We start from the raw sequence: 27,045 nt of genomic DNA on the forward strand, positions 1-27,045 counted from the left end.
TCTACAAAGTCTGTCACTGAGTGATGAAGTTACAGGATTGGTCGGCCGACTGTTAGAGGTTCCTCATTGTTCGTTCTCTTTCAAAATGAAAAAAGAGTTAGTGAGAGTTAGTGAGAGGTGGAGAGCAGCTTGCTGCAGCAGGTGAACTAGATGAGCTGACGAGCCTCCAGCTCATCATCATCATCACACACAGCCGGTAGAATCACGTCTGCAGCTTCCCAATGAAAACACCAGTTGAGACAATATCAATGTTAAAATATAAAAAAAGAACAGACAGCTGCTTTATTTTAAATTATACTTTATTTTATATAAAAACAAAAACAATAAACAAATAAATTAGATATTTCTAAAATAATTCTCTGGAGGAAATGTTTAGGAAACGCTGTGATTGTTTACAGGATGAGTCTGAGAGGAGAGAGAGCAGACGGCTGGAACGGAAAGACGCCGCAAATATGGTGTATGTATGTACGTACGTACGTATGTTTGTATGTGTGTGTGTATGTATGTAAATACAGATTATGAGACACCGGCATGAGGAGAGAAGATACGGGAATCCTTCATTGACTAAAAACCTACATTTTTCTCTCCGACACTTGAAGAAAAGGAGTAAAGACGGAGCAGAGACGGAGCAGAGACGGAGCAGAGACGGAGCAGAGACGGAGCAGAGACGGAGCAACATGGCGGCTGATGCAGGGATTTAAACTGAAAGACACATTTCAGATTGAATTCAGTTCAACTGGGTGAATTTAGACAAACAAGTCTCCGTCCAACTGTTTGGTTTGTCTGCGATCAGATCCAGATCGAGGAGGTGGACCGGGGACACGGGGGGACACGGGGGGGACCGGGGACACGGTGGGACCGGGGACACGGGGGTACCGGGGACACGGGGGGACCGGGGACATTGGGGGACCGGGACACGGAAGGACCGGGGACACGGGGGACTTTTCTGCAGCTGCAGAATTGAGATTAGTAATTTAAAAGCTGGTGACGGAGGCTGTGGGGATAAAGATAGGGGCGTTGTGGAGACAAGAGGACACATTAGCATAATAAGAGCCTCTTCATTTGCACACAAGCCCAAGCTATCCACCGCTACCCCCCCCGCCCCCCCCCCCCCCACACAACTCCCTCTGGTCCGTAGTCACACCCATTAAGCCTGCAAAGCCTTCATTGTCCGGCCAGGCTGCGGACCTGAGGACTCCTCGCCAACAGATTGGGCTGGGTGAAGGGTTACCGCCACACAAAGGAGCCCCCCCACCCCCCACTCCTCTATTTCAAATCAATCACACTGGCTTTCACATTCAGTACCCCCCCCCCCCCGCTACCCTCCCCTCCTCGTCAGCAGCGACAGTGGGCTTGGGCCCAATGCTGAATCGTCAGTCCTCCTTTCAGGGTCGAGTCCCACCCTGGACGCCCTGGACGCCCTGGACGCCCTGGACGCCCTGGACACCCTGGACGCCCTGGACACCCTGGACGCCCGGTGCTTTTATACGAGTTGATCTCTTATCTGGAAAATAACCTGCATCAGTTACCATGGTGATCTACCCCGGTAACCACCCTGACGTTACCTCGCTAACCCCAAACCCTGCTTCGTAGTCCAGACCTCAGGGACACACCGTCTCTGGTTAAAGCTGTTGTTGGAGGAAGACCACGTAATGCCGTCTCAAAGATTATGTTTATCTATCATGAAAGACTGAAACGAGTCTGAGAACTTTGTGTTTTTAACAACTTAAGAAATGCATTCGAGCTAAAAGCATTTTTCTGGTGGCTTTCGTCCAACAACGGCAACAAGAACTGGAAGTCCTTCTGAATATTTAACCACAAACGAGTGTTTCTCCTCGGCTGGAGGTCGAAGCAGTTTAAAACAAAATGACAAACGGAGGTTTCATTCCACAAAGACGTCTTTAAAAAGGTCCAATCCATCATTTAGTGACCACAAACATTTGAGGTTTGTGTTTTTTAGAACATGTTTGCTGATGGAAAAACAATCTTTAACAGCGTCTATTGTTATTTTATGATTTGTGGGCAATGATTATGATTATGATTATTATCCAAATGTTCCTTCTAAAGTGAGTCTGTTGGAATGAAACCTGAACATAAAGAGACAGCTCAACAGGTTTGGCACTTGAAACACTTGATTAAAATTCCTCTCCTTCATTTTTTATGTCAGAATAATTTATATCGTCTTTCTGCTGCTGATATGTACATACAATATTTTAATATTCTAAATATATTCACAGGAAATGGTAAATTCAGGCACTTTGCTGCCGCTATACGGCAACTTCTTAGCACAAGAGATCCTGAGATTTAAGACCGTTTTCTTCTTTTAAATAAGCAACAACAAAAGTAAAATAATCTTATATAGAGAGATTTATATTTAACAATCACTTCTTTTTTATCATAGCAAAATAAATCTTTTTGTTTAGTTAAAAATGTCTTTATCACAGAGGGTTTTCTCGCCCTGGTTTTGGGTTGTGTGAGGAGATCATAGTCCGTCGATCAAAAGAAAGCGTTTATGAGTACCACGTTCTTCTTCTGTGGTGTTTAGTGCCGCAGTTTCCCAACGTTTCCTCGGGCGCAGTGCCAGAGCTGATAGTCCAAAGTACCGCGTTCTCTTCTGCCCACGATGAAACGTTTGTCTTCAAACCTTCACCGTGTGATGAAGCCCACCGGCCTCAGTGCTCCACTGGATACATGTGTTTTTATGTGTGTGTGTATAAACGCCCGCCTACGTCTAAGAGGCTTCGTCTGGCGCCATAAAGGAGGTCGGACCTCCAGTGTGGCTTCCGTTGGATGTGTTATGTCGTGCTCAATGTCTGCATACGTGTGGGTTTCCTTCCAGCTTATCGGAGCGCCGTCTTCACGTCTATCCGGGAGCGCACGTCCTGGTATCCCAGGAGGCAGGGGTCGGTGGACAAGGCATCGTGGGTAAAAACGGAGTCGTTGTCGGAGGAGCAGGAGCTGGACGTGTCCTCGCACGACGGCGAGTACTGCTCGAAGGGCGTCGACAGGTCCAAGTACTGAGAGGAGAGAGTTCAGACGTTAGAGACACTAATCAACAGTTAAATGTTTGTAAAAGCATTCAGACTGCTGGTGGATTCATTTAAAGCGTAATTGTTTCGAGACCACGGAGACAAACGGTGTTTAATTTAAACTCAAAGCTTAGAGATGTCTGTGTTTTGGTTTATAAACTCTGGATTGTGCTCTCTGTGCGTTCGCTCTCTCGTTCTGAACACATCTGGGCAGCAGATTGTTAAAGAGAGACGTGTGTGTGTTCTTCTTTGCATACGTTAGACTGATTGTGTGCAGTTTCATGGGAGGGAGTGGGTTTGTTTGAGAGACCCACCTCGTCAGAGATAGACAGCAGCACTCGGTCCAGCTCCTCCACCAGCTGCTTGAAGGTCGGCCTCTGGGTGGGAACGGCGTGCCAGCACTCACGCATCATCATGTAGCTGCAGAGGAAAATAAAAACACAAAAACTCAATCTAACTGTGTCCGTTACCGGATTTTGCGTTATCACGACACGCGGCATGTCCTTAAAACATCGTGTTATGAGATCAGGTTGAAACATCATGAGAAAGACTCTCTTGACTTACAGTTCGTGTGTGCAGTTGGAGGGTTTGTCCATGCGGTGTCCTTCCTTCAGCAGCTTGAAGAGCTCCTCCACGGGGATACCGGGGTACGGCGAGCCGCCCAGCGTGAAGATCTCCCACATCAGGACGCCAAACGACCACCTGAGAACCGTAGACGAGAGGATCAGGACACGTTTACCGTGGTGTACAACGATGCTGAGAGCAACATCTGATTCGTTCTTTAGAGTTCAGAGCTGATGAGTAACGGCTACATGAGGTTTTAATAACACAAGACAGGCAAAGACAAATAATCATCTTAGCTGTGAATCACTTCATGTTTGCCGGGAGGTGTTTAGTATACGAGAGGTTGAACTTACACGTCGCTCTGGTGAGTGTAGACTCTGTCGAACAAAGCCTCCGGCGCCATCCACTTCACCGGCAGCCGTCCCTGCAGAGAGGACACGGACACGTTACAGCCTCACCTTCATTCACCACAACAACACACACGTTTTCTATTTTCCTTTCTGTCTCACTGTAAAAAGATGTTTTCGCTCTCAACCCTCCCCCCTCCTCCCTCCTCGTCTCCCCTCTTTTTCTAATTAAGTCCCATTAAGCCTGCTGCCAATCAGAGGAAACCATCAGACATCTGTCTTAAAGGGGAGAATGAAAGCTGTGAAAGGAACCTGGCAGACATGTTTACCAGCAGCTTCCCCTTTCACCTTTTAACAATCCAAATGTCTTCACATAAAGATCTTTAATGTGAATGATTTACATGATGCTCTATCTGAGAAATATTTAAGTTACTTAACCTCCCGAGACCCGACTGACTCCAGAAGGTTCAGCTTGTCGGGAAGGAGGCTAAATAACGCTCCAAAGATACGCTAAATACTAGCGAGGAAATTCAACCGCTACAAAGTGTCACTCACATTGGTGGTTTTCTTGTAGTAGTCGATCTGGTGGACTCCTCTGGCCAGACCGAAGTCGGCGATCTTCATCACATTGTCCTCCGTCACCAGGACGTTTCTGGCTGCCAGATCTCTGTGGATGCACTGAAGAGAGAGAGAGAAGAGAAGAGAGGGAATTAAAGACTGACACTAAACACTAAAGTGATCTTAACGCCAACGGCTGGTTTCTGCAGATCAGGAGATTACGCATGAAGTGTTGAAATGGTCCGTGTTTCTAACATCCTACACACATATACTTACTACATAAAGTATACTACTAATATAAATGTACTAATAGTATACTTGTAATTGTACTAATTCAATACTTCTTGGGACTAAATTGGCACACTTTTTAGATTTTAAGAACACAACTAGTTTACATCTAAGTAGTATTTTATACTGCAACTATACTATGAACTATACAACAAATATGTATACTATTAGTTTAATAGTTATATACTTGTAACTAGGAATGCACCGATATCGATGCCAGTATCAGGTATCGGGTCCGATACTGTGCTCATGTACTCGTACTCACAAAACGGCTCCGATATAACGGCACCGTTACCACTTTACGGCAGCGTGACATTAACCTCCCGTCACCATCTTTCGGGTCCTATCGCACGCGCTCACGCTCCACCTCCTCGCCCACGGTGCGGGCGAGACGGGCCGGTGGTGCGCCCAACCCCGCAGGGCCGGGATCCCATGTCAGCCGGCACGCGTGCGTTAGACTCCTTGGTCCGTGTTTCAAGACGGGTCGGGTGGGTTGCAGACATCGCCGCAGACCCCTGGCGCCTTTTACGTGGGGGCACGACGTGGTTTGGGCGCACTAAGGACAGCATCTTTGCCCCGAGCCTTTCCAAGCCGACCTAGAGTCGGTGGCGGCGCACCGCCTCGTATGCGGGAAACCCCAGCCTGCCGTGTGTCGCTCACACCCTCCAGCTGGCTGTTAACGAGGGTCTTTTGGCACAGAGAAGTACTCGTATCGGTACTCGGTATCGGAGAGTACCCAAATGTAAGTACTTGTACTCGGTCTGAAAAGAAGTGGTATCGGTGCATCCCTACTTGTAACTCACTTTTTAGTTTATGAAAGTACACTTTGTATATTTTAAGGTATAGTACTGCTGATGATGATTTATGTACTACATAAAGAGACTTTTGCTTTATGACTTGATGTTTTGTGATCTCATGCCTCCACGGTGAACGGAGAATGGCAGTAAATTCACCCCCTTTGACAGAAGTATAAATGTAGAGTCCCGGCTGAAGCAGAAGGTCAAACTACACTTTATCATCAAAGCGTTTACATCACCAAACGCTCTTCTGAATTGAGACTTGTGAGGCGACATGTTCTCGTCTGGTCCGGGCTGCGGCTTTTGGAGTAGTCATGTAAAAACATGAATGTAGGGTTGGGGGGTGGAGGGGGCAGACATGATTCACTGCACATTTTCTCCAGAAATGAAAAGACTCAGGAGTCTAAAGTCAACACGCAGCGCCTCGTTTTAGTGAACGCTACAGAATTAAAATGTCTTTATATAGAGAGAAACAACAAACCCCTCTGGGAGGGAGAGAGAGAAAGGCCCTGTTTGCCCACATTCAATGGATATCATTAAGTTTATTTTGGTTTTCATTGGAAATAGACGTGGGATTTGTGGGGACGTGCGAAATGAACCAGTCTCGGGTTTGCGGGTCTCCCCATAATGGAGGGTTAGTTTCAGCCTCCTGCATTCTTAGGAGGCCGTAGAGCCAGAAACCCGATGCCTGCACCCAGACGACGGCTCTGCTGCCTGTTTGCTAACAGATTTATGGGCAGCGCTAAAAAGGACAAAAGCCCTGCGACGGCGGGGACGGACAGATGGATGGAGGAGAGTAAACAGGACCGCAGCTTTCTGCTCAGGAATGCCTGTCTGAGACACCGGCTGGCAGACAAAGAGACGTGTTGATAAGAAGCACACAGACAGAGTGCATGCTGGGAAAATGAAAGGAGTAGAAACATAGGGGGGTTGGGATGGGAAGAAAGGGGGGCAGACCAGATCCATCTGAAGGCCAATGCCAACTAATCACAACTCATTTACAAAGTGTTTTCCTATCCTGACGTCTGAAGTTCCTCTGAAGTTCCTTGAGAGGATCTAAAACACTGTTATATTTGAGCACACAACAGATCTGTTGGGGCTACTCAATCATACGGATAGCTTCTCCTAAAATCACTTATTCAACATATTGTTTAATCTATAAAATGTAAAAACAAACATCATAAATTCCCAGAATCTAAGAGGATGTTTTCAAATATCCTGTTTTGTCGGAGTGACAGTATAAAGTCTAGGAATGCAAAAACATATAAAAACAGCAAATCCTCACATTCAAGACGCAGGAACCAGAGACGAACCAAATGAACGAGTGTTTGACGCTGGTTCAACCGCCTCTTGCAAACATGAAACGCCACCGGAGACTGAGCTACCTTCTTCTTCTACTCTTTAAAGTGAACATACCCTCTTGGAGGCCAGGTACTCCATCCCTCGGGCCACCTGGTAGGCGCAGGACAGCAGGTCTTTGAAGGTGAGCTGCTCTTCAGGCACCTTGGTCACATCAAAGGTGTAGTCCATACCTGGAGGCCTCCGGGCCCGCAGGTACTCCCTCAGACTGCCTTTAGAGGCGTACTCCACCAGCACATACAGCGGCCCTGAGGGGGGAAACAGGAAGAAGGTTGTTTCTATTGTTGTTGGAGCCTGGAGGCCGGAGACCACCATCGTTCAAACAATCACTTAATTAGCTGTTTGTTGAGATTTTACAATAACAAGGAGGTTTGGGAGGAAGGTCTGTTGAAGCAGGAATAAAACACTCACCGTCCTGTGTGCAGACTCCCAGCAGGTTGATGATGTTCTTGTGTTTGTCCATCACCTTCATCAGCTCCATCTCCGAGATGAGGTCTGCCAGGTCTTTGTCTGTGGCGTCGTCTTTAGGGAAACATGTACTTTATTTAGAGAAGACCGCAGACTTTAGCTGATCTCTACAAGTATTTCTGTACCACTTCTCTCTCTCCTACCTTTGAGCATCTTAACCGCCACAGTGGAGGCCGGATCCGGAGAGTCCTTGGCGATGCCGTAGGCCTCGGCTCTGACCACCTGACCGAAGCAGCCTTCGCCTAGAGGTTTGCCCAACGTTAAACTAGAGAGAGAAAGTTAGCGAAAATAAGTACATGTAAACTGTACAAATCCATAATTTGGGTTTCTGGTTTCTCAAAACACGGGTTGGGTCGAGCCAAAAACGGGCTGCGGGCTGGTTTCTTTTTAGCTCCCCACAAATGAGTCCCAGAAGCCAAACTAAACTTAGTGCAAGAATAACGCTCTTTGCAGGAACTTGTCAGTAAACTCTTTCATAATAATTTCAGAGTGTAATTTCATTGCAGAAGTGATTCCAACTTGCAGATAACTTACTTCTCTCTGGGGAACTCCCAGTCGGGGTCGTAGGGCAATTCAAACTCCATGACTCCAGCCAGCATGGGCGAGCAGCTGGACGAGAGGCGAGCCACCCTCATCAGCGACGCGCTGGACTTCCCCGACGAGTTGGACTCCACCGAGTACTGAAGGAAGAGGAACGGGAAATGTAATTATCAGGAACAGTCCGCTCTGACCAACTAGAAACACGCTTCGTACGAGGCGTCAAGGCCTTAAATCATAGTCGACTACTTCCAAAAGTTAGAGAAGAGCGACTTTGTTGGTGCCTTCAAATGAAACTGGTGTTTACAACATGGGAAGTTGTGAGAACACCGCTGCTAAGCAACGGCAATATTAATATACGACTAAAATGACAATATATTAACTTATTAAGCGCCGAAAATTGAACTTCCAAGGCCTCCACCATTTCCAACAACGTCAACAAAAACGTCACAACTCGTGAACTCAGAAACTTTCCATGAATACCACTAGAGGGGGTCGTTCATATGGACACTTCTAGTAAACACTGTAAACACAACCCCGTTTGAAGGCACAATAAGTTCCCATGATGCATTGCGCCCTGTACCTGTCTGCGAAGAGGAAACTTGGAGAGCTTCTGGACGGGGAGGGCGTCGAACGGCTCCCTTCTGGGGTGGACCTGCATCCGACACAACACCACGATGACGATGGCCATGATCAGGGCCAGGAAGCCGCAGGCGTAGATGATGATGTCGGTGTACTTGGTCTCCAAGGTGTCCATCGCCTCCGCTGCTTCCTCCTCTGTAGGAAGACGGGGATCATTGTAAATACATGTATATTAACCATTCAAAGTATCCCTAGTGCGGATGCAGCTTAATATCGAAGTTCGTCAATGAAAATGCAAACACTTTATTGAAGAATTAAAAGTTACAATCATTCAAACAATGAAGTAAATTCTGTTAAACACTGAATCCTGTCGCCTTCCGTCCGGTCCGTACCTGAGAGGACGGTGAGCCAGGCGGACTGGTGCGCGAATCCGATTGAATTTCCAGCCAGACAGGTGTACTCTCCGGCGTCCTCCATGGTGACTTTGGACAGGTAGAGCACTTCCACCTCGGACATGTTCAGACTGCCGGTCTGCACAACACGGACGCAGAAGAAGTGACATTAACAGTTAGTATACAACAATCGGAGGCTTTGGCTGTCGTTGACTAGGCTTAGGGACAGGGATCAGAACTTGGACATACCTTGAGGACCCGAACGTAGGGCGTCCCATCAGAACCGTAGCGGCTGCCGTTCCTTTCTATGTGTTTGAGCCACTGAATGTGCGGCTGGGCGTCGCTGTAGACCTTACAGTGGAACTGGACGTCGCTGCCCACCACCGCTGTGGTGTTGGCGGGTAGACCGGCCTGTAGGATGGGCCGGTGTGGGGAACGCTCTGCGCCGGAAGAAATCAAAGCAGAGATGAGCAAAGTGGGCGAAGAAAGATGCAGTTTCTTTTCTTGAATATTGAGTTGTTTGTATTAACACATCGGAAGTCTTACGTTGTGTGGGGACACATTTAGTTCCTTCTAAAAGACGCGGAGCAGCCGAAGATTGTATTCTCCGCTCAAAGATTTAATCTTAAAATGAAGATGATGGCATTGCCCGTATTTTGAAGAAACAGTGTTCAAGAGGACTCATGGTACGTGTCCACAGGGGGTTTTTTTTATGGCGAGGGATCCAGCGTTGGACGCTTGATGGGCTGCCACTAGACACTTGATTGGATGAAGTAATTTTATGTATAAATAATCCATGTTGATGAATCTGTTTTTGTTTTAGATCGACAACGGTTAGTTTAGAAGTTTCTCGGGAGTTTCCAGAGGCGCCGAGTCGAGTCGGACGCCTGTGATTTGCATAAAGTAGCCGAGACCTCAACTTTATGCAAATGAGGAGCGGCCGTCGTGACGCTCCGTCTCTCAAATCGCGCCGCCACACTACCAGAATGCATTGCACGGCTGCCTACATAAACAATGAATGGGAAGCGTGGAAAGGACGGAGGCTGTGGACGCGTACCTTAATTCCCTCTTGGTTGTGTGCAGCCAGCGAGGTGTTTGTTGTGTTTCGTAGCGCATATTTACCTGTTAACACGTCTACAGTTTGTGTGTGATGTGATGTAATGATTCTGTACATTGTCGTGTATTTTGAATAGTTCGACGGTGGATTTGATGACGGTGAGGCGACTAAGAGATGAGTAACAGAAGAACCCTGGAGGGAGTGATAGACATGGAGACGGAGATTTAACTGATCAGCTTGGTTTCAGATATTCCCCTCTCACCAGGAGTCCAACGCCGGCAGGACAAAACGTGGGAGAAACTTCCTCATATTTGTCCGTTTAACAGCCGGCTGCTTTGTACAACAAGCGTCTGAGATGCCCAGCGGTCGTCGCTCTGTCACATAGAATGTGTGTTTGCATGCTGGCACACGAGAGCAGGAGATGTGATTTTGGGATGAAACCCGGTTCCATTAGCGTGTCTCTCTTTGTCAGCTGGTCGCCGGGGCTCCCTTTGATCTGCGCTTACTCTCGCTCTCTGATCTCGTTAGTCGTCTCGTTAGTCGTCTCCCCCCGTCGGCGGGGACAGAAACTGACCCCGCGGTGGACGGACATCCAACAAATGAACAAACAAAACCGCAGCCCTCCTCCATCTCCTGTCACAGGTCAGGTAGAAAACTGGTGTGGACGCCTGACCGTCCACTTCCTGCTTACCCCCCCGCCCCCCGCTTATCCCCTCCCTCAGACTGGAGCCTTTGATTTGAAGGAATGATGCTGACTCATAACTGTTGCTATCGCTGCTGTGAATAATGTCTGTTTTGTCTTTTTAATTTCTTACCCAGGACGTCGAGGACGTAGCTGTGAGCGATGGAGCCGTATCTGTTGTCCACCATGCAGGTGTAGTTTCCTCTGTCTGAAGGCACGACGCTCTCCATCACCAGGCTCCAGTGCTGATGTCTCAGCTAACCCAAAGAAACACACACATAAATACATCAGCGTGGAGAGACACTCACTGGTCTTTACATATCAGTGAAAGCTCCTCTGAATGAATTCAGCAGAGTAGAAACCATCCTCACCTTGATGCCTCCGATGCGATGCTCTCCTCTGAATTCACGTCCGTTCTTGAGCCAGCGGATGTTCGGCATCGGGCTGCCCATAGCCGGGCAACGGAACTTCACCGTGTTGCCAGCGGGAACGGCGTACAGCTTCTTCTCCATCCGCTGGGTGTGGGTCCAGTACGGACCTGTATGGACACAATGAGCCGTTACTCAGAGAAAGGTTGGAGGCTGAGTTCTACTAATTCCTCAAGGAACAACAACAACAACAACAACAACAACAACAACAACAACAACACACCTCTGGAGAAGTAAACCTGGTCGTTTTCAATCTCAGCCGATGAGTCCTCCAAGCCGTTGTCCTCGTCATCGTCCCCTGACCCCAACAAGTCTGGAAACAAATAAACAAAATCACTTTTTCAATTATTGATTGGTCCATAACATGCCAGAGAGTTCACTTGCTTGACTTTGGGACTGAGGGTTCAGGGTTTAAGGCCTTAAAGGGGACTTTGGGACTGAGGGTTCAGGGTTTAAGGCCTTAAAGGGGACTTTGGGACTGAGGGTTCAGGGTTTAAGGCCTTAAAGGGGACTTTGGGACAGAGGGTTCAGGGTTTAAGGCCTTAAAGGGGACTTTGGGACTGAGGGTTCAGGGTTTAAGGCCTTAAGGGGGACTTTGGGACTGAGGGTTCAGGGTTTAAGGCCTTAAGGGGGACTTTGGGATTGGGCCTAAATGAATAAACCAACTGTTCCCTTACCTGCCACAGTGATGGTGAAGTTCCTCACAGGCTCTTTGGTTCCCCGGAGAACACAAACGTAGACGCCAGAGTCCTCGTACGTCGCGTCCGTGATCTCCATGAAGGCTCCGCGGATCTGGATGCGGGGCGTGGCCAGAACCCGGTTCCCCTCCCTGTACCAGTTCACCGCCATGCCGGGCCGGGTGCTGGTGGTGTCGCAGCGCAGCTTCAGGACGTTCCCCGGCTCCAGCAGAAGGTGCTCCGTGGCGTCCTCGCTCAGGTCCTCAAGAACATCTGTTGAAAACCAAGAGAACGTTGAGTCTGAGCTCCTCGTTTCTCTCAACCAGTCAGCAGGTTTATATCTTCATCTCCCCTCTAAAGCAAATACCATCCCCTCAACTATGACCTCCAACACTTCAACCCTATTATCCCCCCCCACCCCAAACACACACAATGAGATCACCATGGAGACCAGGAGGCCTCCTCCTCCTCTTCATCTTTTTGTTCCCCCTGTGTGGATTACTGTGGCCCTGAGAGCGATCTAGCTAACACCACAAACTCCCTCCCCAAAAGAAGAAGAAGAAGAAGAAGAAGAAGGAAGAAGGAGGAGGAGGAGGAGGAGGAGGAGGAGGAAGAGGAGCTGGAGCTAATGAACATGTTGCAGCGTGACAGTGGACGGAGAGTAAATCTGAGGGGCGGTGAAGGTTCACTGGAGATCTAAGTGAGCGTCAGGAGGAGAGTTTATTCCAGCTCGGGGAGAAGGAGGAGGAGGAGGAGGAGGAGGAGGAGGAGGAGGAGCGCACACAGATGGCCGCCATACCATCTTCATCAGTCTGTGCAGAGTTATTCTTTGCAGTTTAAAGTTAGGGTCAGTAACGGGGAGAAATTAGCAACAGCACGCTTTATTTTAGAAATGATCCAACTTAAAAACTGAGCCCAGTGTTGCCAACTCTTTTCCACTGAAAGTAGCCAGCAGCACCGGATCCAACAGCCCCAACATCTAGAGAGAAAGTCTACAGGTCAGCGACACCGACAGGTAGATAGGTAGACCTGCAGGCACCCTTTACCCACTAAAAGAATGGAGGGAAGGAAGGGAGGATTTTCAGCTGTCTCCCTGCATTTACTCCGAGCTCCCTCCGGATGTCTGAGCTCCTCACCCTCTCTCTAAGGCTCAGTCTCGGTCACTACCCAAAGCTCCTGACCACAGGTGAGGGCTGGAACGTAGATGGACCGATAAATCGAGAGCTTGGCCTTCCGGCTCAGCTCCCTCTTCACCACGACAGTCTGGTACAGCGCCCGCATAACTGCTGACGCCGCACCAAACCGCCTGTCCATCTCCCGCTCCATTTTGCCCTCACTCGTGATACTTGAACTCCCTCGCTTGGGGCAGCGACTCCCAACCTGGAGGGAGCAATCCACCAGTTTCCGGCAGAGCACCGTGTCCTCAGACTTGGAGGTACTGACTCTCACCCCGATCGATTCACACTCGGCTGCAAACCGCCCCAGAGCGCGCTGAAGTTCAACAAATATATCTGAAAAGTGTTTTTGAAGAATGCTACCAACCCTAGCTTTAAACTCCTAGATCATTGCTGAAGTTACCTGATGGGATGTCGGCAGCAGTCAGGTCCACAGTTCGAGAGATGATGGTACCTGTGGGAGGGGAAAGTTAAGGTTAGAAAATAACGTGATACCTGGCCTTGATATATGATACATTAGAGTGTAATTTTTTAAACAAAAACTAGTAAGATACGCCCAAAAGGTTGGTGTGATGATAAAAGAGTGTCTCACCAGGCAGGACCTCCAGCCACGCCGACTGCAGGGCCTGTACCGTCTGTCCTGCGTGGGTGCTCTCGGCCATGCAGATGTACTCTCCTGCATCCTCCAGAGTGATGTTGGACAGATGCAAAGTGTTCACCTTGGACGCGTTGCTCTGCAGGGCCTGCATGGAGGAGACATCGTTTTAATATCTGATATGATGAGGACAGAATGGAAACCATGAGATTGTTTCTGTTTCTCACCGTCAGAGCCCTGAGGCGCGGCGGGCCTCCCTGGATGACCTCCGTCTTCAGCCACTGCACCTTGGTGGACGCCGGCCGGTGGACTTTACACGCCAGCTTGGCCTGACCTCCCACCAGCCCCGTGGTGTTTTCTGGGTAACCTGGTGCGATCAGAGGCCTGGAGACCCGAAGATCTGGGGAACAAAAAGGAGGGAAAATGAGTCTTGACTTTCAAAGCATGAGGAACAGTTTCCTCTGAATGACTCTTATTTACTCCGAGGATCCCAGGTGTCATGTTATGGTTATGTCACAGAATAAAGGAGTCTCTAGTCTTAATAAACTGCTACAAACCTCCTCGGTCTGAACGCGCTCTCGAGTGAACGAGGCAAAACATTTTCAAAACACACCCTCAGTGGTTTCAGTTTACCTCTGAGAGGTCCGGCAGCAGAAGTACACCATGTTCCTTAACAACCGCTGTCACTTAATGCGACCAGGAACCGGTGATAGAGTGCCCTGATAACCCGGCTACCATCGTGTCACCATCAGCCACAGTGCCCTCCATTCACTGGGTCATTCGCCCATTCATGCGCTCGGCCCACTCACTTGTCGGAGCATATGTGCGCCCTGGCCGGGGACCTCGCTCGCTGCTCAGTCACTCAGAACGAGCAATTTTCCAGGGCAATTTTCTGTCTGATTGCTTCCTGCGAGCGCTTAGTGAAAAGGCAATCTGTTCCCTTGTCGCAGTGAAGTGCTTTCAGGAGCACACACACACACACACACACACACACACACACACACACACACACACACACACACACGGCTGCTACCTTGTGAGTGGAAAATCAGAAACGCTGATTGGTACTGCAAACGGTGTTAACATTTAATGGCTATACAGGATATTCATTAGAGATATCTGCAACGTCATTTTGACTAGTCAAAATTATAATTCAAGATATTCCGGATTCTATTTTGAAGATTTATTTAGTCGATTAGTCGACTACTGCTGAGAATAACACACATCTTCATCTGATGGAAACACAGTGAAACAGTCGGCAGTAAATCACAGAGATGAACACACACACACACACACACACATTGAGCCGTGCTAATGAACTTGCAGAGACAGGGACGGTGCCCCGGAGTTGAACTCGCGGCAGAGTGTGAATTGTCACCCAGAGGCGAGGGGGCAAACAAAACACAACACAACACAAACAAACCGCCCGGCTGGTGCCAGCAGCCAGCCAGCCAGCAGCCAGCCAGCAGCCAGCCAGCAGCCAGCAGCCAGCCAGCCAGCCAGCCATCCAGTCAGCAGCCAGCCAGCCAGCCAGCCAGCCAGCCATCCAGTCAGCAGCCAGCCAGCCAGCCAGCAGCCAGCCATCAGCCAGCAGCCAGTCATTAGCCAGCCAACAGCCAGCCATCAAGCCAACCAACCAACCAGCCAGCCAACCAACCAACCAACCAACCAGCCAACCAACCAACCAACCAACCAGCCAACCAACCAACCAACCAGCCAACCAGCCAACCAACCAACCAACCAGTCAACCAACCAGCCAACCAGCCAACCAACCAACCAACCAACCAACCAACCAACCAACCAGCCAACCAGCCAACCAACCAACCAACCAGCCAACCAACCAACCAGCCAACCAGCCAACCAGCCAACCAGCCAACCACCCAACCAACCAGCCAACCAACCAACCAGCCAACCAACCAGCCAACCAACCAACCAACCGGCCGGATGGACTGGGCGAGCAGAGCAGAGAGGAGCTCTCTGTGGAAACCAGTCGGGACAATGAGGAGTCTCACATTCTCTGACCCGCTGATTTATTGACAATCATTCATGACCGGTTTATGAAGCAATTACAGATGTAATAAGAAGTTATAATAAACACGTCCACGATCCCGACCAGCGGATGTAGTCCAAAAAAAAGTAAATGCCAACCCAGTTATTCTGTTCAGAGAGAAAGCAAAGATGGCGATCTTTGATATCTCCTTAATGTTGTGTGTTTAAACAATTAACAGCATTTTGTGATGAAGTTTTTCAATCTCTCTTTTAAAAAACAAAGTGGATTAAAGCGGGCGGCCGTGGATTGAAGTTGCAAACTAAACTTGGACATCATCTGTGTACATTTCTACATGGACGTTGTTGTTTGGATGAAGAGCAGCTAAAGAGTCCAGACGAGCTCCACTCAGACTCTTCTATACTCTGTAATGATGTGGCACAAAACACCACTGAAAAACACTTTTTTTTTCCGTGGGGGGGGAGGAAAAAAAACATTGGACAAGTCAGATCCCTGCATTTAGCAGCATGTGGTTAGAAACATTAGATGTATAATTATATTTAGCGAGATGACAGAAAACGCCCCGTGGGCCCAGAATACTTTAAAGATATTAATAAACGCTTTGTTCCTTGTTTATCTTCCGTCTTGTTTTTCATCTACGCCGTGAGGAGTCGGAGCAGTGCATTGTGGGTCCCTCTGAACCCCTCACCACCTCTCCTCAGATGGACTCCTCTTCAGGGAGGTGGGAGTCACTTCTCACTCTTTTAACTGACATCAAGGAGGAATTTATCTTTTTCCTTTTGGTGCTACGTCTCTTTCTCTGCACAGCACGTCTCTTATCTAGAAAGTGACGCCCCACAATAAATAAGAATCAAACCAAGATCTAACTGTAATCCCAACGTGATGATCAGGATGTCCAGGATCTCACCGAGCCGTGTTTTTCTGTGTTTATTGTGCAGTAATATTTCAACAGCTGTAGATAATTACAACTGATTACTGATAATCCAACATAATACGCTCCACTGGGAACTACAAAGTAGTTACGAGGAGGTTTGTTTGTGGAGATTGAGGCTCCACTTTGGTTCACATCAGATTGTTTCTGCGCAGAAAATCACACATTTGTGTTTTTGAAACTCTAAAAAGCACCGAGATAAAAGCTGCAACCTGCATGTTTTTACGACCTGAAGATCTTTCTATCATCAATCCTGCTTCCACTCTTTACTCTTCCGTCTTGTAAATAAACCTGAGAGGGGCTGCACATTGTCGTCTGAGAGAGCAAGCCCCGGCTGGCCTCGCAGGGGCCCCGAAGTACAAAGTGGGGCCACGGAGACGGAGAGAGAAGACCTCCGGGGCAACAACCCACTCTGTCTTTCATCAATCTACATACAAAAAATGTCTCCTTCGTCCTTTAATCTGATTTAAGAACATCATGTAGCTCACAGCAGAGGAGACACTGATTCTACTGATCGTATTGATTACACCTTAACTCAATGGAAACGTTGAGAATGGAGCTGACTTCTTGCATTGGCTTCTGTTTGTAAAGCATCAATGAAAAGCCCCTTCACCCTCCTCCTCCTCCTCATCCTCCTCATCCCCTACAGCTGGCACACAGCCAGGCAGATTTACACTTCCGAGCCCCCGGGCCTCGGACGGATCAGGTAGCTCAGTTTACGGCAGCAAAAACACTCAGAGAGTTTTTTTTTCCTCCCCCCCTCCCTCCAAGACAGAAGTCATTTTTCCTGTCACCTTGACTTCCTCTGTGGTCACGACTGCCAAGAAACTGACACTTTGTAAGGAGGGAAAGTGGGCTGATCGAAACCATTACAAATACACACCAAAGAAGGAAGTCGTGATACAATCAGACCTTTCAGCCGCACGCTTATCTGACTGAAGGCAACCGTCTGTAGAGCATCTCAACAGAGCTGACGTAGAGTTTCAGGTCTTACCTTTAGTCCGTCCTTCGCTGACGGCCTTGGCCGAGACTCCGTCCATCAAACACAGCAGGAGAACGCAGAACGTGCAGATCCTCTCCATCTTCTTCACGTCTTCTGGGTTAAAAAGGTAGAATTGTCCGCTGGAAGCCCGGCGTCGGCCTCACACTCCGGACGCTCCTGGCATCGGAAAACTTCCACAAAGCCTCTAAATCTGGATCCTGCAGACGCAGAAAACACAATGAGAGACGCTTATTTGATGACCAGCCGCTAAAAGACACAAACCTCTCAGCTCAGTTTTAAACCAAGTGGCAAAAAACAAACACTTGTTTTTGAGGAACGGATAAAAGAGTCTGTTTTTGACTGTTGAGCAGCTGTATTCTTAACCAGATGTCCCGCTAACTGTCCCGCTCGCTGGCCGGCCTCACATTGTCCAGGCTCTCCTGCGTCATGAATAAGGAGCGGGAGCTGTTGTTTGTCAATGGATGGCCCGGCTCAGTCCGGCCCCGGGATAATGGGCCCCGACTGGGAAAACACTTGAAACTCGCCAGGAAGCTGCAGAAATGTGAAGAGACTCGACTGGCAGCTGAGGAGACTTCAGGTGGAAACAGGTGACTGATGCTCACCGGAGCATCACGTCCTCGGCAGGCAACGTGTGTGATACCTTAAATCTATCGCAGTATAACTCCAAACGTCACCGGTGGTCCGACGGTTAGATTCTTATTTAACCGAAGTAACTATTTGGTGCATAAATAGTCAGAAACTAGTGAAATAAAATGCCTTAAGTCTTCAGATTATAGTATTTCTATTTAAGAAAAAGAACATTATTCACTGATATAAAGATATAAAAATATTGTAAATAACAAAAATATATTAAAAATATAATAACCTAAAACCCCAAATATATATTTATTATTACACAAGACAAAGAACAACAACAAAATCCTCACAGTGATGAAGCTGGAACTAAAATTTAGGATCTATATTTCCCCGAAAAATGACTGACTCTAAATACTTAAACATGTTTTAACCATTTTTTAAACTTTATAAAATACGCTAAACTGCTGAACGCATCAATGATATTTAAAGATTTAAAGGGACTCTATGTGAGAATCAGAAATGTCTTGTTAACAGCTTCACCTGTGTCCGTTAAGTCAACGAAAGTCAGCGTCCTGTTGCTGGCGCTTGTGCTCGCTCTACATAGACATGAAGGAGCATCTCTCAACACAGTGAGGAGACACACGTCAGCTAAAAGCACAATATCACTCTATATTTCAGCTGCTTGGCAGTAATGTTAGCTGACCAGACCAAGGTCTCTCCATGAATCAATGCTGATCCTAGTGTTGGCTTTTCCTGCCTCAGCCTCCCGACCGCGGTCGGAGGGAACAGGGGAGACGCCGGAGTTTTGGTGGGAGACGATAACGTTTCTCTCTGCAGAGCCCCGTCACTTCACAAGACACGGGAAACCTCTGTTGGTCTGGAGGAGCTGCAGCAGTTATTTCTGCACAAACGTCCACTGAACATTCACTAGATATTCTCAGAGCTAAACTAACTCTTCTGCAGTGTGGAGTGAGCAGCATGCACGTGAGAGGTGGAGAGAGAGAGAGAGAAGGAGCGTGGTGTGTGAGTGAAGGCAGGCAGAGGAGCAAAGTACAGCAGAGACTCCGGTCCTGGAGACCAAAGCTACGGTCTCCCCCGCGTCCTCCGACCGCGGCCAACACTGTTTAACAGCTTCACTAGATACAACCAAGAGGTTTTGGTGCTTCACTGGAGTTTGTGTTGGAGTCTGAGTCTGAACAGCGGAGACACACGAGAGACCATGAGACACCGACCAGCAATGATTTATACCTGAAAGAAGTTACAAACAGTCCCTTTAAGTTTTTTAAGTTAAGAAAAAAGTTAATAATTAACTTCCACTAATGGTCCATGGTACGACAAATACCTCAGTCCCATGAGAACATAGAAGTATTACTACTGAAAAGTATTATTATAACAACACTTTAAAAATATAATTGAAGTACGACTCTAAACACTCTGAAGGAATAATGTGGTGATTTCTTCTGCTGCCAGTCGGGGCCAACTGCGCACAGGCGCCAGACCCTGGTGCGTGCACTCCATGCATGCAAACCGCGCCCACACACACACACACACACACGCACACCGTTTAAAGAACCAGCCTGCTGAATGAAACGTATTCTTTCTCAATTAAGGACTGGAAAAAAAAAAGACTTTTTCTCTCCTGCTGCTGATTCCTCTGCTGGCACGCTGCCTCACTGCTGCTGCTGCAGCCAAAACACTTCTACTGTATTCTACTGTCTCTACTGTCTCTACTCACGGAAAGAGAGAGGGAGGGAGGGACGTCACTGTGGAGGCTTCTAGTTTTAATATACTGCGTCTTTCTGCCACATAAATCACACTTCATAAATCCGTCATATGGACTATTAGTCTCAAACAGCCTTAGTAGGTTAACCTGAGTTAGTATTTATGTTATAATAATGTCTGATAACAATCACATAAATTCAAAAGTAAAAGCTTTTTAAATGTTGAAATGTCCCCAAATAAGAGGATAAGTGTTTATTGACCATAAATCACAGATAGAAAGTGTAAAAGTTGTGGTAATAAGTTGGAATGGAGTTAGCTTAAAAGGTGTCATTATGTGCTGCCATTGAAAATGTTTTATATTATAATATTTATAATATTCTGACTAAACTTTGACATCTGTGATAACCCATCGATATTATGTTCCACTGATAATAATCTAAATAATTAAAACATTTCTGATTATTTTTTAACTCAAAAATTAGGTGTAATTTCATGGAATTAATAATAATTTATTAAACATAAATTCACCCCAAAAATGTAATAAAAGTGTAATACTGCAGTACTACTACAATAGTACTGCAGTATTAGTACTACTGCAGCACTACCAGTACTGCAGTAGTACTAATACTGCAGTACTACAGTACTAATACTGTAGTGCTACAGTAGCAGTACTGCAGTAATACTGTAGCAGTACTACTGTAGTACTAATACTATAGTAGTACTATAGTATTACTTCAGTAATACTAATACTACAGTAGTACAATACTACTGTAGTATTAGTACTACAGAAGTATTACTTCTGTAGTACTAATACTGCAGTACTACAGTATTAGTACTACAGTAGTAAAGTACCACAGTAGTACTCATACTGCAGGTAGAACACAGACAGATACATGAAGCACGTGAACGTTAATGAACGTGTTTATTTTCTATTTATTTATTATTAATTGATAGTTTATGTTTGATATAAAGTGTTAGAAGCAGAAGTTGCCCGGTAGGAGGGTTAATTAATTCCTGCTGGTTAAATGAGTTTAATGTTGTTTCATGTGGCCTGACAGAGTTCAAACTCCTCCTGACTGACATACAGTCCGTGTGGAAGGTTCAATGTCTAACGAGATGACTTGTTCTTGTTTGGATCTGCGTTGCAAAACACAACAAGTTAAACTTCATTATGTGAAAGAGTTTCTCTCCCTGAAGTCTCCTGTTTAAAATGACAAAACCAGGATTTACAATGCAAATGAGTGGCTGATCCTGCTCGGTCTGTTCTCTGGTTTGATTAAAACAAATAGAAAAGCTTTAGGATGTGGTTTAAAGATCTCCTACATCATCTGGTGTTGGAGAAGATTCGCTGTAGAGGCTGTGCTCAGAAATGTTATGCTACATGGAGACCCTTTTTAATCTATATAGAAAAAATGGATACAATTGACATTGACGTTTTAAACTGCTGACCCCATATTACATATAATTCACAACTTATACTTAGTTGTTTTTTTTATTTATTTATTTATTATTATAATTTTTAGTTTACTTATTTTTCTGTTTTTTTTTTTGGTTCTTTCCTTTTTTTTAATTATTTTTTTTTTTTTGGGGGGGGTTTTGTTTGGTATATGTTTCATTTATGTTGCTATCGGATTTAATTCATTTATATGTATAAATGTAATTGTTTATGTTAAATTAACTCTGCTTATTTAATGGTGCAGTAATATTGTTAGAGGGATGGGGGATAATTGTTTATACAATTATTTATTGGATTTTGTACAGAACACCAATAAAAAGAATTTGAGCAACAAAAAAAACAAATAGAAAATTAGAATAAAGTCGCTCTAATGAGAAGATTTAAAGCTTTTTAGTGGAGATCTAATAGAATAGAATAGAAAGCTTTATTGTCATCGTATTAAATACAACGAGATTCACAGTGTCCACTTCTGGTCAGTGCTTTAAAACAAATACTTGACAAGACTAAACGAGGCAGATAAAACATTTAACAGGTAAAACACACACAGTTATAAAGCAAATAAAACAGGTAAAGTAGATGTAATGTAAACAGAGGTAAATGCACTTGTAAAATAGGTAGAGTAGATGTAATAAATAAAATGCAAACAAAGGTAGTTGCACTTGAGGTACTGTATATATTGCATCAAATGATATATTGCACAGTCAAATGTATGTCACACCGAGGCTGGAGCCCTGGAGGTGAATATGTTGTTTTTGAAAGGCTAAATGCCAACACATATGGATTGAAGCAGAATATTAAAACATGTGGCACACCATGGTTTGGTGGTTAAAATAAGTGTTTGTTAGGTCATTTAAGTTATGGACGTAACTTAAAATAAGTTGTTTACTTTTGTTGTTTTTGAAAGGCTAAATGCCAACAATGTAAACAGAGGTAATTGCACTTGTAGAATAGGAGATAGGGTAGATGTAATAATAAATAAAATGCAAACCAAGTTGCACTGGAATGAATGAAACAGCTCCAGCTGTCTGTGTCTGTGTTCACCCACCTTTTCCTCCACCCGGTGGGGGTGAAATCACTCCTTGTCCAGGTCGATTCGGGGGAATATTGAAATCCTCATTTGGAGCTCCTTTGGTGTATCCTTCCTCCAGCAGCTGTAAACCAAGTGGAGCTTATAAATCCATCAGAAAGCAGCAGCAGCTCCTCTGGAACATGAAGGACAGCTGACCTGGTGGAAGGAGCTGTGATCCCCCTCCACCCTCCTCCACCAACACCACCAGCCTCCTCTCTCTCTGGGCAAAGTCCAGTCCACTCAGAGGGCTAGATCCATGGAGAGAGACAGAAAACCAAACATGGAGCCAGAAAGTGGATTTAGAGGGGTTAAAAAAGCAGTCCTTGATCCGAGTGTTGAGAGGAAGAGGTTGATGTATAAACGTGCCCAGTTCAGAGTCCTCTCTTGGTTCTTTACGCGCGTCTTTACGCAGCAAACTGAGTCTTTACGCAGCAGAGCTCTCCTCTCCGTCCTCTCCTGATGAGTCCCGGTCTGATGTGAGCTCCTCAGTCCGGTTCCTCCTCTACTACTACAGACTGAGAGAGAGAGAGAGAGAGAGACTGAGTCCTCCTACTGCACTCTGCTGCTCTCCAGGCTCTGCAGGCACAACAACACAATGGACTGAGAGAGAGAGGAGGAGGAGGAGGAGGTGGGGGGGGAGGAGGAGGAGGAGGAAGAGTGTGTGAGAGAGAGAGAGGGGAGCAGGAGGAGGAGGGAAAGGAGGACGGAGAGATAGAGAGAGAGAGGGGAGGAGGAGGGAGAGACAGAGGAGGAGGAGGAGGAGGAGGAGGAGGGAGAGACAGAGAGAGAGGGGAGCAGGAGGAGGAGAAGGAGGGAGAGAGAGAGGGGGGAGCAGGAGGAGGAGGGAGAGGAGGAAGGAGAGAGAGGAGGAGGACGGAGAGAGAGAGAGAGGAGGAGGAGGAGGAGGGAGAGAGAGAGAGGAGGAGGGAGAGGAGGAGGGAGAGAGAGAGGAGGAAAAGGAGGGAGAGAGAGAGAGGAGGAGGGAGAGGAGGAGGGAGAGAGAGAGAGGAGGAGGAGGAGAAGGAGGGAGAGGAGGAGGAGGAGGAGGGAGAGAGAGAGGAGGAAAAGGAGGGAGAGAGAGAGAGGAGGAGGGAGAGGAGGAGGGAGAGAGAGAGAGGAGGAGGAGGAGAAGGAGGGAGAGGAGGAGGAGGAGGAGGGAGAGAGAGAGGAGGAAAAGGAGGGAGAGAGAGAGAGAGGAGGAGGGAGAGAGAGAGGAGGAGGGAGAGAGTGAGAGGAGGAGGTGGAGGAGAGAGAGCGAGAGAAGGAGGGGTGCTCTTCTGTTACCCCCCCTCCCCCCACAGAGCAGCCAAACCCTCCCTCATCTCCTCATCTCCTCCTCTCCTCCCTCCTCTCTTCTTCTCCTCCTCCTCTCCTCTTCTCCTCCTCCTCTCCTCCCTCCTCTTCTCATCTCCTCCTCTCCTCTTCTCCTCCTCCTCTCCTCCCTCCTCTTCTCCTCTCCTCCTCTCCACCGCTGACGCTCTGAAAATCACAAACTTTGATTATTTTTTAATTTTCTAATTTTATTTTTTTACACTTTATTTTTCCCTTTTTTCAAGTCTGTTTTCATATAAATGTAATTCCAACAGTCAATAAACAGTCTATTTAAAGTAGATGAGTTTACAGACAAACCCATCAGGTACACTAAAGAGAGAAAACAACCTCAACATTCAAAACCAAGCAAAGAAATAACAACAATAATTATAACAAAAAGAAAGAATAGAGTTAAAAAAACAACAACATGAAAACATAAATTTTTTTTGATTATTTTGTGCGCTAACTCTTCTTTTCTATCGTCTCCTGCAGTAAAACAGAGCGCGTGCCAAATTAAACCACGTAAATCACTTTGTTTTTTGTGCCTCATAATTTATTGCGGGTTAATTGTCGTCGTTATGCAAACAGAGCATTAAGGCTTCTTTCTTTCAGGAGACGCGTTTAGGTGTTTTTAATTGCATCAGTAAAAGAAGAAGAGGAGCGTGTTAATCCCATTAGAGCTGCAGCTCAGCCCAGATTCAGCAGCTCAACACTCCTTCATGGTAATGTTGCTGTTTTTATTAACTTAATTCACAGAAAGAGAAAGAGAGAAAGTTATTAGAGATGTAGTGTGACAGATCATCAGCATACAGGGGAATAAAAACCACCTGATGGTGACAATAAAGTGATAAAGATGTGAACATGAGGTCACATGAATTCACTCTCTGACTCATTAACTTCTCCTTTTACAGAAACAATGAACACATAACAACTGAACACATTTTGCACATGTATCATGACTGGTGACATTTTTTTAAATATTTTCTGGGTCTCTGGCTCCGATGTGACAAAATGGCTCGATAGCGCCCCCGAAAAAATTGCTAAAATTGAGCCCCTCATTGTGGTTTCACCTAACTCAGGGGTCAGCAACCTTTACTATCAAAAGAGACAATTTAAGCAAAAAATAAATAAATAAATCTGTCTGGAGCCACAAAACATGTGATCATCGTGATGAAGGTAACACAGTTTATAGTCTAAGTATATAGTATATAAGTCTAATGCAGTGAGGGCCAAAGAGACAATGTACTACGGAGTATTAGGGCCACATTGAGGGGAAACACATCTGAGATTTACAGAATAAAGTCGTAATGTTACGAGAAAAAAAAGTCGTAATGGAACGAGAATAAAGTCATAACTTTACAAGAAAAAAGTCGTAATATTACGAGAATAAAGTCATAACTTAACGAGAAAAAAAGTTGTGTTATAACGAAAATAAAGTCAAAACTTTGTGAGAAAAAAAGTCGTAATATTACGAGAAAAAAGTCATAACTTCACGAGAAAAAAAGAAAATAAGACGTAAAATGACTACATAATAATATTATGACTTTATTCTCAAAATGTCAGATTTATGTTTTCCTGAATGTAGTCCTAAGACTCCGTCGTCAGATTCCTGGTATGAATGTACTCGGCAGATGAAGCTGATTGTGATTGAGTCCAGATTGGTTGAACAGGATGATTGTTTTTGCCTCTGCAGGACAGTTTTTTTTATTGTGAAGAGAGACAGGAAGTGCAGGGGAGATTGAGGGCAATCACAAGCTACAAAGGTCCCGGCCCGGATTCAGACACGGTTACGTGATACCTGCTTCAGCCGAGCTGGAAGCCGCCGGACGCTCCAAGAAGTTGTTGTTGGACTAAAGCTCGTAATAAACGAGGAGAGACGCTGCACACTCCGTTGACTTTTATCTGCGGGTCAGACTCCTCCAGCGGCCGCGGCGTTGAGTGTGTTTACATGGAATTTATGTGTCGAAATAAATTCCAGATTTGACCTTTGACCCTCGGCGGTGCTACCGCGGGTCAGACGGAGCTTTACAGAGAAAGTCAAAGTACACAAATAAAGGAGGCAGAGTGGAAGTCATAAAGCAGATAAGAGCTGTGCTAATGCCAGCCGGCGCTACCTGCTGGACCGCTGGATGTGTGTGTGTGTGTGTGTGTGTGTGTGTGTGTGTGTGAACTGGTACATCTACCTAAGTGAGGACCAATTTCACTTTTAAACCTTCAGAGTGAGGACATCTTGGCCGATCCCCACTTCTTCAAAGGCCTGTTTGAGGGCTCAGACTTGGTTTTAGGGTTCAGGTGTGTGCAGTGTTGCAGATCAAGCACCTAGGTCTGTAGAAACAAGATCAAGAGAAGCAACTCTCCACCGAAACAAACCCAAAACAAGCGACCTTACCTACTGACCACAATACGAGAGAGAGAGGCGGCAACTTCATCACTTCATCTATACGTATGAATTTATTAGGGATTGCATTTCATTGCATTTTGCATCAATTTTTAGCTTGTTACTTTACACTTTTCTAGTCGACTAAACTTAAAGGCAGGGTTGGCGATGTTCTCCAGTAGACACTATTTGTTCTATTGGTTGAAATGGTCTTTACACGCCGACAGCGATCCATTACTGATGAGCTCCGAGAGAGGAGCGTTAAAGAGGCGTCATCTGTAGCTGCTGTAATCCTGTAAAAACATCTACCAATCACTGCCTCACGGTCCGCTTGGAAAGAACCAATCAGATGCCTCCCTGCTCGTACTCTACCCTTGGCGTGCACCAGCCTGAACTCAAAACACGTCGCTGCTGCACGTTTCCTGGAGAACGGAAGAGAAAACTCAGCCCTGCAGTAGCACTGCCGCGGTTACTTGTCATGAGGTAGCGTTGTTGAGTTGAGGTCCTCTCTCCGCTCTGAGTCTGTGAAGTAGTTACGATGCGACGGTGCTCGTGCATGTGTGTGTGTGGGGGGGGAGGGTTCTGCCTTGGAAGGAGCCCCAAGGGGGGGAGGGGTGGATGCCTTGGATGGAGCTCCTGAGGCGATGCTAGCTTTCCAACATCGTCAACCCGACCTTTAAAGAAGTTTCATTTCATTTTTGCAAAGACCGTGAATCCGACGTCGGTGAGCCTCGTTGAAGAGAACGGTGCTGAAGTGCTTCAGCATGTTGAACCAGATCGGCATGATGTGCTCGTATTTCACACCTCGAACCGTCCCCCACTTGAGGTTGAATCCGATCTTAAAGTCCTCTCTCTTTTTGCCATATTTCACCCACGTAGTACCCGGCCTTGTTAGCTGAACTCCATCAACCCCACGAAGATTTGTCTCACAACATGACTGTCAGTCATCTGTGTGTGTGTGTGTGTGTGTATGTGGGGGGAAGGGAGGGATGGGGGTTGTGTTGGGATCCTGCATCAGGATCAGCTAGAGCAGTATAGAGGAGAGAGACAGGAGCAC

At 46.4% G+C, this 27,045-nt stretch overlaps 1 protein-coding gene across 3 annotated transcripts; it reads right to left on the reverse strand.

The window, feature by feature from the left end:
- Window positions 1-281: 281 nt before the first annotated feature.
- Window positions 282-22,810, reverse strand: fgfr4 (fibroblast growth factor receptor 4). Of its 3 annotated transcripts, none has more exons than XR_005203916.1 (22): window positions 22,277-22,810; window positions 17,469-17,674; window positions 13,763-13,935; window positions 13,533-13,683; window positions 13,344-13,394; window positions 11,766-12,038; window positions 11,312-11,401; window positions 11,032-11,198; window positions 10,794-10,917; window positions 9,171-9,361; window positions 8,922-9,060; window positions 8,531-8,724; window positions 7,945-8,090; window positions 7,554-7,675; window positions 7,354-7,464; window positions 7,000-7,190; window positions 4,496-4,618; window positions 3,947-4,017; window positions 3,594-3,731; window positions 3,344-3,449; window positions 1,490-3,017; window positions 282-1,439 (listed from the first exon to the last, which is right to left on the reverse strand). XR_005203916.1 is itself a non-coding variant. In XM_037749041.1 (21 exons), exons 2-21 carry the CDS (start codon window positions 17,554-17,556, stop codon window positions 2,841-2,843), a joined length of 2,826 nt encoding a protein of 941 aa, XP_037604969.1. In that variant the 5' UTR covers window positions 17,557-17,674; window positions 22,277-22,810; the 3' UTR covers window positions 282-2,840. The 3 variants fall into 3 exon arrangements, 1 of the variants encoding a protein (XP_037604969.1); XR_005203917.1 differs by having other exon boundaries at window positions 282-1,457; XM_037749041.1 differs by having other exon boundaries at window positions 282-3,017.
- Between the last annotated feature and the right edge of the window lie 4,235 nt (window positions 22,811-27,045).

Source organism: Sebastes umbrosus, chromosome 17 (assembly GCF_015220745.1).
Source record: "Sebastes umbrosus isolate fSebUmb1 chromosome 17, fSebUmb1.pri, whole genome shotgun sequence".
In the NCBI taxonomy this organism is placed as follows: Eukaryota; Metazoa; Chordata; class Actinopteri; order Perciformes; family Sebastidae; genus Sebastes; species Sebastes umbrosus.

Excerpts from the sequence above, each read along its gene's own strand:
- fgfr4 (XM_037749041.1), bottom strand. The coding sequence starts at position 17,556 with ATGGAGAGGATCTGCACGTTCTGCGTTCTCCTGCTGTGTTTGATGGAC. Across the intron at positions 7,676-7,944 it reads TGGGAGTTCCCCAGAGAGAA|TTTAACGTTGGGCAAACCTC; the intron begins GTAAGTTATCTG and ends TTCTCTCTCTAG. Across the intron at positions 4,619-6,999 it reads AGTACCTGGCCTCCAAGAGG|TGCATCCACAGAGATCTGGC; the intron begins GTATGTTCACTT and ends CTCTCTCTTCAG.